The 17,298-nt window shown below is 50.3% G+C and overlaps 1 protein-coding gene across 2 annotated transcripts in view; it reads right to left on the bottom strand.

The window, feature by feature from the left end:
* PALM (paralemmin) overlaps nt 1–13,903 on the bottom strand; it is a 50,619-nt gene extending 36,716 nt beyond the window's left edge. Inside the window, exon 1 of one of the 2 annotated variants that reach the window (XM_080989111.1) lies at nt 13,500–13,903. In XM_080989111.1, coding sequence (XP_080845237.1) covers nt 13,500–13,504 — 5 coding nt within the window. In that variant the 5' untranslated portion in view covers nt 13,505–13,903. The remainder of the gene's footprint in view (nt 1–13,499) is intronic. The other variant, XM_080989112.1, reaches the window with a different exon arrangement.
* Between the last annotated feature and the right edge of the window lie 3,395 nt (nt 13,904–17,298).

Here is a 17,298-nt window from a genome sequence, read left to right as displayed (position 1 = left end):
TGACGAGCAAAATATTTTCCCCCTACTTGCTGATGTGGGGCGATTTTCCTTTTTATTCCAGGATCGTAGGGAAAGGTCTAGCGACCTTTTGTCTCTCTCCACACCCCTAACGCGGAACAATAATGTTTGTTTGCCGGCCTGCCCCGGCCAGTTTCTCATTATATCATCGCCAAACGACGCGTTTTTAAAACGACGCCCCCCTCTGCCCCCTCGCTCTTGCACAACAGATCATCTGGCACAAGCCTTACACTAAGGGGAGCTGGTCCCAGTTTGCCCAATAAACCAGTTTATTCTCAGAAGAGAAGTCCTGGGAGCAAGTTTTGCACAGAGCCGAATAAAGGATCATAGTCATAATAATTTCTTATTTATACCCCGCCCATCTGGCTGGGTTTCCCCAGCCACTCTGGGCGGTTCCCAACAGAATATTAAAAACACGATAAAACATCAAACATTTAAAAGCTTCCCTAAACAGGGCTGCCTTCAGATGTCTTCTAGAAGTCAGATACTGAGGTCCAGCTGACCTTGAAAGCCTTAAATGGCCCAGTAGACCTGAGGGAGCGTCTCCACCCCGGACACTGGGGTCCCTTCTGGCAGTTCCCTCCCTGCAAGAAGCGAGGTTACAGGGAACCAGGCAGAGGGCCTTCTCGGTGGTGGCACCCTCCCTTCAGATGTCAAGGAAATAAACAACTATCTGACTTTTCCATCCCCTCCAACGTTTCTTCCCTGAAAACATTGCCCCCCCCCCCTTCTCCAATCTCCTGAAATCCCCCCCCCCCCAGTTAGGGCTGTGGGGCACAATCTGGATCCAATCCACATTTAAAGGGAACCCGATCTAATGGTTCGGGGCAGGGGGGGAGAGGTGAGAACGGGAACTCATCCCTAGTTTGAAATTCCGCCGTTCTCTAAATTTTGCAATGTGGTCATTGTTGGATTGCTCCATAATTTCCTTGGCCTGAGACCACCAGGGTAAGCACCTAAAAAATTTCCTCTCCCAAATCTGCAGACCTCCTTCACGTTAGTTGTTCTTGTTTGCCCAGACCCTCTGCATAGAGGGATCTGCAATGGTCCCTTGGTTCTCAAACGTAATCCGTTCCGGAAAGTCCGTTCCAAAACCAGAGCGTTCCAAATCCATGGCGCGCTTTTCCATAGAAAGCAAAGCAAAACGGATTAATCCGTTCCAGACTTTTAAAAACAACTCCCGAAACAGCAATTGAACATGGATTTTTACCAACGAGCCCACCGATCCATAAAATGAAAGCGATAAACAATGTACTGCAGTCACACAATCAATCAATCCGTTCCACACAGTCACAAAAACGAAGCGAAAAGAGCCGCAAAAACAAAAACGCAAAATAAACAGCAAAAAAACAGACAGACCTCAGTGTGACACTAAAATCGGAAGCGTGGCACTCGAAACGGAGCACGTTCAGCTTCTGAAAAAAGTTCACAAACCGGAGCGCTTCCTTCCGGTTTGCAGTATTTGGGTTCTAAGTTGTCTGAGTACCAAGGCGTTTGAGAACCAAGGTACCGCTGTATTCAGCTCCACCTATCCCTGTCTCCCTGAGGGATGCGGGTGGCGCTGTGGGTTAAACCACAGAGCCTAGGGCTTGCTGATCAGAAGGTCGGTGGTTCGATTCCCTGCAATGATGGGGTGAGCTCCCGTTGCCCGGTCCCTGCTCCTGCCGACCTAGCAGTTCGAAAGCACAACAGCACAAGTAGATAAATAGGAACCGCTCTGGCGGGAAGGTAAATGGCGTTTCTGTGCGCTGCTCTGGTTTGCCAGAAGCGGCTTAGTCCTACTGGCCACATGACCTGGAAGATGTACGCCGGCTCCCTCGGCCAATAAAGCGAGATGAGCGCCGCAACCCCAGAGTCGGCCACGACTGGACCTAATGGTCAGGGGTCCCTTTACCTTTATCCCTGTCTCCCAGGCCACTATGCCTGCCTTGCTCTGCCACCGATAGATATTAGACCAGCTGGAGGAACTTTTAAACTCCTCAAAATGTAGGCTCTGCAAGGATGTAGGCTGTGTGCCTTTTCTTAATTCCCCAGGCATCGCCCACCTCGAGCCAGAATCGATGGACCTTCTTTGCTCTGATGTGATTCTGAGATTCCCAGTGTTGCGGCTTGCTGCAGGGAGCCAAAGGGTAAGGAAAATATCCCTGCAGAGGCTAGGCACTTCTCTTCCTTTCCTTCAACGTGGTTATGACTTCAGGCTAGTGATTTCCCCACCAAAGAAATCATCCTGATGTGATCTTGCAACGGAGAATTAACATCACCCAACCCTATAAGCGTGCTTACTCAAGGGTAGGCTTACTCCCGAGTAAGCCCCGCAGCCTCAGACCTGGAGGAATTGCCCTCTGCGGCTGCTGGTGGAGTTTTTTTGGGTGGTGGGGGGAAACAGAGGCAGAAGCAATGATGTCAGCCCTCGGCTGCAGCAGAAACAGCGGCTTTCATTCATAAATACGCCCGGTGTGGTGGGAAAGAATCAACGCCATTAAAATGCCTCCAGCAGGCCTGCCTGGAAATAATAATTAAAGGGGGGGGGATCCAGCTCCTTTTCCCCCTTCCCCTCCTCCAAACAGCCTCTTCCATCAAATATTCATGGCCTCCATTTTCCCCGGGCGAAGCATCTCTCTCCGCCGCCGTCCTCCTAATTCGAAGGCCGCCTGCAATCTCTCATCTCCCCTTTCTCTTGCTGGAAAGCGAACCGCCAGGTTGGGAAGGGGAGCAAATGGAGACGCCACGGAATCAGGGATTTGGGTGGCAAGGGGGCTTCCGGCCGTGGACCCGATAGATGTTAGGGTGGTTGTGACCGTCCCCACCAGGAATCGCACTTGCACCCCAAGAGCAGTCAGTAGCCATGGAGGGTCCATAGCTACATACCCTCAAGGGGAGTCTGTAGCCACGCCCCTGGGGAGTGTAGCCACGCCCCTATATCTGTAGCCACTCCCCTGGGGAGTCTATAGCCACGCCCATGGGTCTGTAGCCACTCCCCTGAGAAGTATAGCCACGCCCCTGAGACTGTAGCCATGCCCCTGAGGAGTCAGTAGCCACGCCCCTGAGTCTGTAGCCACGCCCCTGAGGAGTCTGTAGCCACTCCCCTGAGACTGTAGCCACGCCCCTGAGGAGTCAGTAACCACGCCCATGAGTCTGTAGCAACTCCCCTAGGGAGTCTGTAGCCACTCCCCTGAGAAGTATAGCCACGCCCCTGAGACTGTAGCCACGCCCCTGAGGAGTCTGTAGCCACGCCCCCTGAGGAGTCAGTAGCCATGCCCCTAGGGAGTCTGTAGCCATCCTGCTAACCCAAACACCTTGTTACACAGGATTTCCTTTGGTTTTTCCATCTTGGATTTTCAGAAACCCATTATTGAAGCGCAGGGCTTTTCTTTTGCAAGGTATTTTGCAAGGCCTTGGTTCCCAAACACCTTGGTACTCAAACGACGTGGAACCCAAACACTGCAAACCCGGAAGGAAGTGTTCCGGTTTGCAAACTTTTTTTGGAAGCCGAACGTGCTCCGTTTTGAGTGCCACACTTCCAATTTGAGTGTCACGCCGAGGCCGGTCTGTTTTTGCGATTTATTTTGCGTTTTTGCGGCTCTTTCCATTTTGTTTTTGCAACTGCGTGGAACCCAGTCCAGCTACTGATGGATTGATTGATTGTGCGATTGCGGTACATCGTTTATTGCTTTCGTTTTATGGATCAACGGTCTCGTTAGATAGTCAAATTCACGTTAAATTGCTGCTTTTAAAAGTCTGGAATGGATTGATCCGTCTTGCATTCCTTTTCATGGGAAAGCGCGCCTTGGTTTTGGAACGCTTTGGTTTTGGAACGGGACTTCCGGAACAGATTAAGTTTGAGAACCGAGGGACCACTGTATTGGGGCCAATTCCCTAGCAGAGGTGCCCAGGGTTGCGTTTCAAATGCCTCCGGCGTCTATGGTTTCCTCTCTGCCTGGTCTACCCCACAGGGCTGCTAGGAGGACCAAACAGGACGCAGCTCTCAGACCCTCGCGGCGGAAGGAAGGACCGTTTGGGACCCGGGTGCGAAACGAAACGGAGAGGGAAGGCTGCTTTGCATTGCAGAGGGGAGTCGTGGCTGGGCGGCAGTTCGGAAGACTGGGAAAAGCGGCTACAGACTCAGCATAACCCGAGCTGACCTTGCTTAGAGAAACCTGCTTGTTCAGCAACTATCTCAGCTGTGAAGGGAATGTTTCAAACAGGGCCGGCATCAGAGAGAGGGAGAGGCAGAGGGGCTGGCTGGAGAATCCGGCCTCATTTTCAGCCATTCAGAGCCCCGTGGACAATGGGCAAACGAAGCCCATTTAGTTCCGCCTCACTGTGCACAAGAGAAGGGAAGGTTCTGGATTCGAATCACGCTCTGTTGCTGGATTTCGCCATGGAGCGCCTCTTCCCCACTAGGGGCGGCCAGAACTGCAATTTGCACGCCTCCCAGGCCACGTTATAGCACGGGGACGCCACTCAAAAACGCCACGGCTTCTTCCCTTAAGGCAGGCATGTACAAAGTCTGTTTTGGGAGCCAAATTGCAGTTTATTTTCTGGGGTCAAATCCTAAGAAAAGCTCAACCACCTTGGGGTAAAATCATAAGACACCCCTGCCTTAAGGGATTCTGGGAGCTGTAGTTTTTTAAGCATTTGCTTGAAGCGTTTGCCTTTTATTCGCATCCCTGAGCTACAATTGCCAGAGTGTTTCAACAGTCATTATTCTTCGCAGCAGAGAACTCTGGGAACTGTAGTTCTGGGAGGAGACGAAGGGAGTCTCCAAACAACTGGCCGTCTCAAACTACAGTTCCCAGAATTCTTTGGGGGAAGGCCATGACGGTTTGAAGCAACATCGCTGTGTAAATGCGACCACAGTTTCTCAGGTATCCGGTCTTCATTTCTCCATCAGTTTGCAATTTTTTCTTTTAAAGGGCCTTGTGAAAATTCACCAGCGGTTCAGTGTGACTTTATTCTAACACACCCGTTTTAGGATCCAGTTTTGCCTAAACTACAGGTTTCTGCAAAACAGCTCCCCACAATACAATACAATCCTTGCGCCTTCTTTTCGACAACCATGCATTTTAATGCACGGTTTAGCCTAGTTTTACCCGTTTTCTGTTTCTTTCCCCGCACTACTCGTCCAAAAGGAAAAACGCATTACAAAATTTAGGTAAAGGTAAAGGGACTCCTGACCATTAGGTCCAGTCGTGGCCGACTCTGGGGTTGCGGCACTCATCTCACTTTATTGGCCAAGGGAGCCGGCGTACAGTTTCCGGGTCATGTGGCCAGCAGGACTAAGCTGCTTCTGGCGAACCGGAGCAGCGCACAGAAACGCCGTTTACCTTCCTGCCGGAGCGGTACCTATTTATCTACTTGCACTTTGACGTGCTTTCAAACTGCTAGGTTGGCAGGAGCAGGGACCGAGCAACAGGAGCTCACCCCGTTGCAGGATTCAAACTGCTGACCTTCTGATCGGCAAGCCCTAGGCTCTGTGGTTTAACCCACAGCGCCACCCGCGTCTCCAAATTGCAAAATTTGGAGCGTTGAAAATTTCACAGGACACAGCTGCGATCTGCTGCGCACATTGCTTGGGGAAAGTATGGGTTGAGAATTTTCGCCTTTGGATGCAAATCAAAAGGGTCTCCTTAGCTCTGCCTGGCCTTCCCCGCCGTCAAAAATAAAGCCTGCCCCTTTCCGTCAGACCTTCTCTTCCTTTCTTTTGCACAGGAAACTCAACAATGGATGGTGGCTAACAGATTAAGGTTGAATCCTGAGGAGACAGAAGTACTGTTTTGGGGGGACAGGGGGCGGGCTGGTGTGGAGGACTCCCTGGTCCTGAATGGGGCAACTGTGCCCCAGAAGGACCAGGTGCGCAGCCTGGGGGTCATTCTGGACTCACAGCTGTCCATGGAGGTGCAGGTCAGTTCTGTGTCCAGGGCAGCTCCATCTGGTGCGCAGGATGAGACCCTCCAAACCCGCAGACTCCCGCTTGGACTACTGCCATGCGCTCTCCGTGGGGCTACCTTTGAAGGTGACCCAGAAACTGTAACTAATCCAGAATGCGACAACCAGACTGGGGACTGGGAGCGGCCGCTGGGACCACATAACACCGGTCCTGAAAGACCTACATTGGCTCCCAATACGTTTCCGAGCACAATTCAAAGTGTTGGTGCTGACCTTTGAAGCCCTAAATGGCCCAGTATACCTGAAGGAGCGTCTCCACCCCCATCGTCCAGCCCGGACACCTGGGTCCATCTCCCGAGGGTCTTCTCGCGGTTCCCTCCCTATGAGATGTGAGGTTACAGGGAACCAGGCAGAGGGCCTTCTCGGTGGTGGTGCCCTCCCACCAGATGTCAAGGAAATAAACAACTATCTGACTTTTAGAAGAAAGGCAGCCCTGTTTAGGGAAGCTTTTAATGTTTAATAGGTTATTGTATTTTAGTGTTTTGTTGGAAGCCGCCCAGAGTGGCTGGGGAAACCCAGGCAGATGGGCGGGGTATAAATAATAAATTATTGTTGTTGTTATTGTTATTATTATTATTATTATTATAACAATACGCATTGGCAAGTGTAGCCATCAAGCAGCCCCTTAAATAAATATCAAATAAAGTTGTCCCATCTCTCCCGGAAACGAAATCAGAGCGACTATGGACATCCCTGCCCCAACACACATGTACAGACTTGCGGGCACCGACATCCCAAGCAACCTTATCGGTTTCAAAGTACCATATTTTTTGCTCTATAAGACTCGCTTTTTCCCTCCTGAAAAGTAAGGGGAAATGTGTGTGCGTCTTATGGAGCGAATGCAGGCTGCGCAGCTATCCCAGAGGCCAGAACAGCAAGAGGGATTGCTGCTTTCGCTGCGCAGCGATCCCTCTTGCTGTTCTGGCTTCTGGGATTCAGAATATTTTTTTTCTTGTTTTCCTCCTCCACAAACTAGGTGCGTCTTGTGGTCTGGTGCGTCTTATAGAGCGAAAAATACAGTAAATAGCAAACGCACGAATTAACACATAAATAAAGTCCGCGGTTCACAGCAGAGGGAACTGAGATGCAGCTATTTTCTTCATGATTGTGGGGGAAAGCAAATTTTAGCTTTGGTCTAGCCGTTTCCCACAGTGCTCCGGACAGCCTGTGGCATTCCGAGATAGACTGCTCTTGGAAATGGGGGCTCCATTTGGTTCCACCACCGGGGCGTCCGGGCACAATTTCTGAAAATCTCAGAAATGTACTGGGGAAAACCCAGGTGACCCCGTGTTGGAAGTGTTGATTTCTCCCCCGAAGGTTCTTAGAAATAGCTCAAGAAGTTAGTGGGGTTTTTTTGGGGGGGGAGATATTGGAGGGGGGAAAGGGGCTCAACAAATTTGTCACACACAAAAAAGGACCCTCTAATAGGCAGGTCCGTGTAAAGCTCAAGAAACGACCGGACCGCAGGGGAAGGAAGCCTAAGAAGGTAAGAAAATGCAATTCTCTGCATTTGGGATCCCTGCTTCCTGCCCTGAGCCTGGCTTTGGCTGGGGAGGACGGGATATAAATAAATTATTATTATTATTATTATTATTATTATTATTATTATTATTTCAGATCTCCAGCAACCGCCATTCAGAGACAGGCTGTCTTTGCCAGGTGAGGTAAAGCCAGAGGTAGAGTGTGCCAGAACCGGGAGGCTCTATTTTGCAAACACGTCTAACCGCCGCCGATAGCCCCTTGCTTCTCCTTCGCGAATTTGTCTAATACGCTTTTAAAGCCATCTGATTCCCGGTGGCAGCAAAAACAAAACAAAAGCGTGTTTCTGCAAGGTGGCTTTTTGCAAAATAAGTCCAGGCCCACGTGACGATTCGCCTGTCAGTTTGTGCTCAGGTTGAGTGTTTGGGGTCTGAGAGGGGGGATGAAGTGGAAGGGAAGGGGTTTTCCTAGAGCTACTCCCTTGCTTGGAAGCTGTTTCTAAAACACAAATCAGGTGGTATATAAATTTTAATAAGATTCAAACAAACATGCTCTGGGAAGCTACGGGATAAACTTCGCTGTTGTGCGATGCTCAGAAAACAACCCCCTTTAGCTGCGATTCCTGCGGTGCGTGGGGTTGGGCTAGATGACCGCATGGGGTCCCTTGCATACAGCTGTATGGTTCTGTGAGTCAAAAAAGCAACGCTCTCTGGAGCCCGGGAAACCAGTTTGCAGGTGCAGAGGAGGAGGAGAAGCTGAGCGGCTGATTGGATCTGCTTAATCTCTCTGGGAAGCAGCTGGGGGCCTAACTGAAACCCACACTAATAAGATCTAGCCGAAGTTAAGAAACTAGTTGCAGGCCCTTGAGGAACCAGCAGGCCCAGTGGTTAAGACTTGCAAGGCTGTCGCACAGGACATGGGATGGGGACAGGTGGAGGCATTCAGATTTGAGCCACCTTTAAAGTGAATCCACCCAGTTGTACCTTGCAAAACAGAGGCCGACGCTTTTCGAACTCTGAATTTTGCAGCCAAGTCATGTGCCCAAAATAAATGCACAGACCAGGGGTACAGTGTGTGTGTGAAGACGCACACATCGGAACTGGGAACGTTCAGCCTAACCGCATCCCCCAAGGAGCGTTCGTTGGGAGAAATTAGCCCCGGAAACGCCGGTGAACTCTCAGTGGCATTTATTTGCCATGTGGTAAAAGGTAAAGGGACCCCTGACCATTAGGTCCAGTCGTGGCCGACTCTGGGGTTGCGGTGCTCATCTCGCTTTACTGGCCAAGGGAGCCAGCTTCCAGGTCATGTGGCCAGCAGGACTAAGCCGCTTCTGGAGAACCAGAGCAGCGCACGGAAACGCCGTTTACCTTCCCGCCGGAGCGGGACCTATTTATCTACTTGCACTTTGACGTGCTTTTGAACTGCTAGGCTGGCAGGAGCAGGGACCGAGCAACGGGAGCTCACCCCGTCGCGGGGATTCGAACCGCCGACCTTCTGATCGCAAGCCCTAAGCTCTGTGGTTTAACCCACAGCGCCACCCGCATCCCTTGCCATGTGGAGCTGGATGCAATATGGGGCATCCCTACACATAGAATTGTAAGAGTTGGAAGGGACCCCAGAGGTCCTTTGCAATGAAGGAATAAATTTGTTTTTCTGTTGCTCCCGGAAAGTTAGATCCCAAATCACAGCGGTTCAAATTCTGGAAAAGGAGGGGATGTCAGGAAGGACAACCTGAAGGTATGAAGTCTAGAACAGACTTGCCTCTGAAATTAGCAGATTCCTCTTCCCTTGAGTAAGTTTGACCCAAAGTAGATCAATTTTTTTACGGGGTTATTAAGAGATGTTATGATGCTCAGCGACCTTGCCCAGCCAAATGCCCAAAAGGGGATGACAAATCTGTTAATTTCACTTCCACTCATTTTTCTCATTTTCCCACTCAGTATTCCATATTCCAGGGACGTGGGTGGCGCTGTGGGTTAAACCACAGAGCCTAGGACTTGGCGATCAGAAGGTCAGCGGTTTGAATCCTGCGACGGGGTGAGCTCCTGTTGCTCGGTCCCTGCTCCTGCCAACCTAGCAGTTCGAAAGCACATCAAAATGCAAGTAGATAAATAGGTACCGCTTCAGTGGGAAGGTAAACAGCGTTTCCGTGCGCTGCTCTGGTTCGCCAGAAGCGGCTTAGTCCTGCTGGCCACACGACCCGGAAGCTGAACGCCGGCTCCCTCGGCCAGTAAAGCGAGATGAGCGCCGCAACCCCAGAGTCGGCCACGACTGGACCTAATGGTCAGGGGTCCCTTTACCTTTACCTATTCCATATTCCACATCAGTCTGCATTTTTAAAGAAACATTCTCATGGAAATCCTTCAGGATTTCAGGCCCCAAATGCACAATATGTTTAAAGGAGCACCGCACCACTTTAAAGAGAGTCCTGGAAACCGTAGTTTCTTACAGGTGTTGAGAGTTGTTAGGAGACCACACACACACACCCGGTTCACCTCCCGGAGCTAAAATTCCCGGCGCGGTTTTAAAAAATCAATCCCTCTTCCCAGAGAGCTCTGGGAATTGTAGCTCTGAGATGGAAATACAGGATCTCCTAACAACCACGAACAAACTACAGTTTCCAGGATACTTTGTTATGATGCTGATTCGAATGCATGGTGAAGATGGAAACTTTTTTGTACTAATATACCCATTTCCTTATGCAATTTTGCCTAACGCAAACATTTGGTTCGCTGAACGCATTCCATCGCGCAGAAATCTTGACTGTAAGCTGCCGGGGGCAGAGACCTATGCCTGTTTCGGCACGTGCAACTCTACCAAACTCCCGTGATTGCGACGGCACTCTAGCAGCAACCTCTAGATATAGCAGGACAAACGTGGAAATATAGGCCAAGACAATTTGGAAGATATCTTGCAAGGCGCTTATGAGAAACAAACCAGGGATCTAAACCGAATTGTGGGAAATTAGCGGGGGGTTTTCCTAATTTGCTCCCCTGCAGGAAAAAAAAAGTCCTTGGAAGATTTACCCTAAAAACTGGAACCTTATTAGAAACCCTATAGCCTGCTTTATTTTTTAAAAAGGCTTTCTGGTTCTTTCTCCCATGGGAGTGTATCAAATGTGATGCAAACCCTTCCATTCTTTTCTATCTCTCCAGAATAGGAGGGATTTGGAATTTAAAAGCAGGCTCCGAGGAAACAGGGGATGCGCTCCCGTTACGTCACGGAACGTCCACAAACATTCGGGGCAGGCACACACATTGCCAAAAGCCCCGGACCCCCGGCCTGGAGCTGGGAGCGAATCCTTTGCTGTGGAAATGTAATCCTTCTCTCTCTCTCGCTCTCTCTCTGGTGCATGCTGATGTCAAGACAACTCTCTGGGCTAGATCTCCCGGGAGATTCTGCCTGGCGCCAGCAAATCCTCATGGAGGCTGCTGGGGAAAGCACAAATTATTTTTTTTTGTTCTCGGAAAGGAGAGTGGAGGGTGCAGATAAGCAGCTTTACAGAGGTGCCGACTCCCTGGGCCCCCGCGAAATTCCCCACGGAACGGCCAGGCACCCACAATTTCGGTGCCGCCAGGAGCAAAACGAAGCTTTATTTCACCCAGTTTGGCACCCACAAGGCCAGTGGCAGCCCCCTGGAGGCTTCAACCCCCCCCGACTAGCCCTCCTGTAAGATACGGCTATGCCAGGGCCGTGCCCGCTGCATGGCACACACCCACACACACCCCGGGCACCCACGGTTGTGGGCCAAAGCTGGCACTCATTCATGCAGCCTCCCCTTCCAAATTTGTGCCAGGCGAGGTTTCAAGTGAGGGGGGAATCCCAGGACGCTGGGCGCCGCTCTGCCAAACGGGTGGGCCGGAAGAGACCCCGCTGGGGGGAATATCCTAGCAAAGGCCGGGGTGCTGGTACCGACAGAGGTCTCGCCGGGGGGAATGCACAGAGGGAGCTCAAGCATCCAAAGTCCTGTTTCTGTACCACCCTGAGAAACCTCTGAGAAGCTTCCCCCATCGAGATATTTGGTCTGGAAACCCCAACGGTTTTGTTTTTTCTACAAAACCATCCGCAGATCAGCACCATGCAGAAGTTGAAATGAATGTTTTGAGGGCTTAGGGAGTAAGATTTCTGGGTTCAGATCCCTTTTAAAAATGACACAGGTCCCGTTTTTAGGGCCAGATTTCCAATGAATGACCCTCTTTGCTTTTAAATGTTCTCTTTCTACGATTCCATCCTGCCTGTGGCGGCCCGCTGGTCTCATCTGTGCTGCTGTGCCCGTTTCCAACATTTTAGATACAGTGGAACCTCAGGTTAAGTACTTAATACGTTCCGGAGGTCCATTCTTAACCTGAAACTGTTCTTAACCTGAAGCACCACTTTAGCTAATGGGGCCTCCTGCTGCCGCCGCGCCGCCAGAGCACGATTTCTGTTCTCATCCTGAAGCAAAGTTCTTAACCTGAAGCACTATTTCTGGGTTAGCGGAGTCTGTAACCTGAAGCGTATGTAACCCGAGGTACCACTGTATTGATATTTGCTGCTACAAACGGTTTCACGCTCGCTTTCAACATTTTAGACGTTTGCTGCTTCGACGTTGCTCTCTGTTTGTGGGGAGCCTGCCTTGAGAGAACCGTGGTTTGAAAGGCGGGGTAGAAATCTCCGAAACAAAAATAATAAGAATAATGAAAGGAGCCCTGGAGGGCAGCTGCCGGCCAGAGCAGAGCATCCTAAGTTTGACAGACCATATATATATATATATATATATACACACACACACACACACACACACACAGTGGTACCTCAGGTTACATACGCTTCAGGTTACATGCACTTCAGGTTACAGACTCTGCTAACCCAGAAATATTACCTTGGGTTAAGAACTTTGCTTCAGGATGAGAACAGAAATCGTGCTCCGGCGGCAGCAGGAGGCCCCATTAGCTAAAGTGGTGCTTCAGGTTAAGAACAGTTTCAGGTTAAGAACGGACCTCCGGAACGAATTAAGTACTTAACTCGAGGTACCATTGTGTATATATATATATACACACACACACACACACACACACACAACACACACACGTTGGGTCATTCCCCAGGCCTAGTAACATATTCCATATGGCCGTCCCAAGCCATTTTGCCGCCCGAGGCAAAGGAAAAGATTCCCCACCCAAATCCCAACAGGGCCAGCCACTAGATTTTCAACGCAGGAGATGGCCCGGCAGGTTCGCTGGGTTCAGGGAAGCGACTCCGGCCCACGTGGCGGAGAGGCGGCTCCAAGCACCTGCAATCCTTCTATCCTCTGCTGACTGAGAATCCTTCCTCAGCCTGCCTAATGACAGGGCCAGACCTCCTTTCTCTCTCTTCCTCTTCCTCTCTCTTCCTCCCTGCCCAAGCTCAATGGAAGACGCCTCGTCTTCTCTGTACGCGCCTGCCCTTCCTTTGAAAACAACAACAACCAAAAGAATCAGGATTGGAACCAGGGGAGGATGTGGAGAGAGAGAAGAAGGCAGCCTCTGGGAACCGCCTGAGTCACGGCGAGTGGGGAGGGGGGCGAGGAAAGGGGGGGGAGATGGGTGGAGGCTGCCACGCAGAATCACGCAGGAAACAAACAACAGGTAAAAAAAAAAAAGGAAGAAGAAGTCAGAGAGATGGTTCGACCACATGCCAAAATGCAAACGCCACCAATCGTCCCCAAATCTCTTCCACTGGGAAGTGGAAGCTGTGTTTCCCCCACCACAAAGTGTTGATGAGCAATACGCAGGGTAGGGTGGAGGGAGGGCAAATCTGGGGTGCGGGAGCCCTCTCGGATTTGGGGGTGTCCATATAGCCACGTCTCCCCTTTTCTTCCCTCCCTCTCTCCACGCAAACAAACGCACAACCACCCACCGCCTGTGCGCCAAACCACCGACGAACATCAGCCGAGATGGGCTTTGCAGCAGGGAGAAAAACAGCAAGCGCGGAGCGGGGTGGGGTGTGGGTTTAAGGAGGAAGGTGCACGCAGAAGGGAGGAAGGATGGAAGGAGAAAAGAGCTCGGGGAAGTGAAGCGAAAGGGAAGACTTACTCCATTTTCGGTGCCGCGGCTGGCGCGCTCCGCTCCTACAGCCTGGCAACCTTGCAAGGTGCAAAGGAGAGAGGGAAGGAGACAGAGAGAGGCTGCTGGGCTGGATTGATCTCGCTCTCCTTTTCCCCTTTTCCCTCCTCCTCTCTTCCTCCTCCTCCTCCTTCAAGATCTGCGCGTCCCAGGGGCCGCGGAGGAAGGCGGCTGCCGGCAGCAGCAGCAAAGCATCCCCTCCGCCAACCGCTTATTGTCCGGAGCCGACGATGGATGCGCGAGGAGAGGCTGGCTTGTTATGGAGGAGCGCGGACTGTGGGTGTCCTTGCGCGTTTTGCAAACCGCACCCCCCCTCCGTCTCTCTCTCTCTCTCTCTCTCTCTCTCTCTCTCTCTCTCTCCCCCCCCCTCTCTCTCTCTCCAGAATCACAACAGCACCTCCTGCCGGCCGAGGCGCGCCGCCGTGCGTCTTTACGCGCAGACTGTCCGCGCCAGGCTTAGGGCGCGCCGGCGCGTCTTCCGCCTGCGCGCACCGCGGCGGCTGCGGGCAGCGCTGGGTGTACCTATAAGCTATAAGCTCTAGCTTAGGGCCCCACTCTCTTGGGGGGGAGGCCCAAAAAAATTAAAGGGGAAAAAACAACTGGATGTATATTTCCAAAATATAAGATAAAAAACAAACAAAACAGCAACAGTGTTGTGTAGGCTCCTCTGATGTAAGTCATGGGCCCCGCCTGCTCCCTAAAATACCACTGGTTTGCTCATTTCTATATATAGGGTGCCGACATTTTGCTATTTATAATTATTAGTAGTTTGCATCATATATTTGCACCTCTTATTATTTCATGTTATAGCAAGTTTCCGGAGACCAGATGATGAGTCTTTGTAAATTGTAAAGGAACTTTTTTTACTGCCAAATGCCAATGTGTTTGCATTATTAAGTTTGTTAGAAATCAAAAATCATTTTAAGTTAGAGGTTAATAATTATATCACTATTTATGTACTTCTTCTTAATTGTATTTCATTATCAATGCACTACTTCTTAATTGTATTTCAGTCTTCAACAATTACTTTGATAAAATACATATTTTGTTACGTGCAAATGGCTTGAGATACCTATGAGGTCCATCAATTACCATATAGCATACATTCAATGCGAAAAACAGTGACAATTTGTTGTTGACAAAGGACAGCTGGACATATAAATGGCCCCATTACCTTCAGGTGCTTAAAGGTAAAGGTAAAGGGACCCCTGACCGTTAGGTCCAGTCGTGACCGACTCCTGGGGTTGCGGCGCTCATCTCGCTTTACTGGCTGAGGGAGCCGGCGTACAGCTTCCGGGTCATGTGGCCAGCAGGACTAAGCCGCTTCTGGCGAACCAGAGCAGCGCACGGAAACACCGTTTGCCTTCCCGCCGGAGCGGTACCTATTTATCTACTTGCACTTTGATGTGCTTTTGAACTGCTAGGTTGGCAGGAGCAGGGAGTGAGCAATGGGAGCTCACCCCGTCATTGCGGGGATTTGAACCGCCGACCTTCTGATCGGCAAGTCCTAGGCTCAGTGGTTTAACCCACAGCGTCACCCTGCTTAGGGCCTCATCAAATCCGGCCCTGCGAGCGACTCTCTTTTGTTCCCCAAAGGAGAGAGAGACGCGTTTGCATATGGATGCCTGGGCACCCACAGAATTCCCCATGAAGGGAGTCGGGCACCCACAAATTTTGGTGCCAGGGCCAGGCAAGCTGTATGGCACCCACCCGCGGTTTGGCATGTTTCTTTGCAGAGAATCTTCGCAGGGTTCCTTTCTTAAAATAATATTGGGGAAATAAAAACTCCCTTTCTCTCTATCTGTGGGTGTTTTGGGGGTGTTTTTTGATACTATTCCGCTTTTGTTTATGTCGATAAACTTTCAATATTTTTCAGGGAAAAACCCACACCTGCATTCTGACTGCAATTCAAAGGGTTGGTGCTGACCTTGAAAGCCCTAAACGGCCCAGTAGGCCTGAAGGAACATCTCCACCCCCATCGTTCTGCCCAGAAACTGAGGTCCAGCTCTGAGGGTCTTCTGGCAGTTCCCTCCCTGCGAGAAGTGACGTTACAGGGAACCAGGCAGAGGGCCTTCTCGGTGGTGGCGCCCGCCCTGTGGAACACCCTCCCGTCAGATGTCAAGGAGATAAACAACTCTCTGACGTTTAGAAGACATCTGAAGGCAGCCCTGTTTAGGGAAGCTTTTAATGTTTTGTTGTGTTTTTAATATCCTGTTGGAAGCTGCCCAGAGTGGCTGGGCAATCCCAGCCAGATGGGCGGGGCAGAAATAATACATTCAAAGACCCTGATGTTGGAAAAGATGGAGGGCGCAAGGAGAAGGGGACGACAGAGGACGAGATGGAGGGACAGTGTTCTCGAAGCTACCAGCATGAGTTTGACCAAACTGTGGGAGGCAGCGGAAGACAGGAGTGCCTGGTGTGCTCTGGTCCAGGGGGTCACAAAGAGGTGGACACGACTAAATGACTAAACAACAACAACACCTTACAAAGCACTCAAGGTGCTGTTCACGATTCTCATCCTCTCCATTTCGCCCTCACAACAAGCCTGTGAGGTTGTCCCTTCGAATCCAGAAGTGCAGAGAGAGAATTCTTCGGCTCTTCCAGTGAGTTCTCGATCTGGTTTCCAAATCCGGAGCAAGCAAGTTCCCCGTCTGGAAAGCGACCGAGAACACCCCACCCCTGAACTTGGCGATGGGAGGCTAGAGAAGGCCATCTGGGAGGGAAGATGTTTTGATTTAGAGGGGCTAAATCTCTCTTATGAGCTCTTCCGGCCTGGGAATGATGCAATTTCTCAGCAAAACAGATCCTCCCAACTTTAAGCCAATCACAGAAGAAGGGGTAACCGTGAGCCAAGTCTCTGAAATAATGCAGGCAGGAGTCCAAAGAGAAGAAGGTATTGATGATACTTCACTGGGCAAACTGGACAAAAGGAGTAAATAATATGAGGACAAATCGTATTATTTGCCTGCCTTTTATTTGTTGCAGAAGCAGAAACAACCGCAACATAGCCAGTACGCAAGGCAAGCGCTGTGCCCCTTAACCCAAAAAAGTTATTTACACTGGTACCTTGGTTCACAAACACCTTGGTTCTCAAACGTCAAAAGCCCAGAAGTAAGTGCTTTTGGATGTTTTCCGGAAGCCAAACGTCCGACGCAGCTGTCGGCTATTGTTTCCGGGGCGCCTGCACCAATCAGAAGCTGCGCCTCGGTTTCCGAACATTTCAGAAGTCAAACGGACTTCCGGAAAGGATTAAGTTTGGCGCTTTTGTTTTCGCTCTTTATTTGGCGCTTTTGTTTTTGCTCTTTATTTTGCATTTTTGTTTTTGAGGCTTTTTCGGTTCATTTGTTTTTTGTGCCTGTGCGGAACCCAGTTCAGCTACTGATCAATTCATTGTGTGACTGTGGAAATGGATAAAAGCCCCCCCATCCGAACAAGGACTGTCATCAGTGCAGGGAAGACGAAAAATTAATTTTAATTTTTATCATCTACAATACTGTCTTATTTATTTTATAGTACAGTACATTGATTCTTGCTTTCGTTTTATGGATCAATGGCCTCACTAGATAGTAAAATCCATGTCCAATGGCTGTTTAGGGGTTGTTTTTAAAAGTCTGGAACGGATCAATCTGTTTTGCATGACTTTCTTTGGGAAAGCGTGCCTTGGTTTTGGAACGCTTTGGTTTTGGAATGGAATTTCCGGAACAGATTAAGTTTGAGAACCAAGGTACCAGTGTAACCTGATTTGCCAGTCTTTTAAAGTCGGGACAGC

Source organism: Podarcis pityusensis (assembly GCF_964106645.2).
Source record: "Podarcis pityusensis genome assembly, chromosome: 18".
NCBI lineage: Eukaryota > Metazoa > Chordata > Lepidosauria > Squamata > Lacertidae > Podarcis > Podarcis pityusensis.
This window is presented reverse-complemented; position numbering and strand designations above follow the sequence as displayed.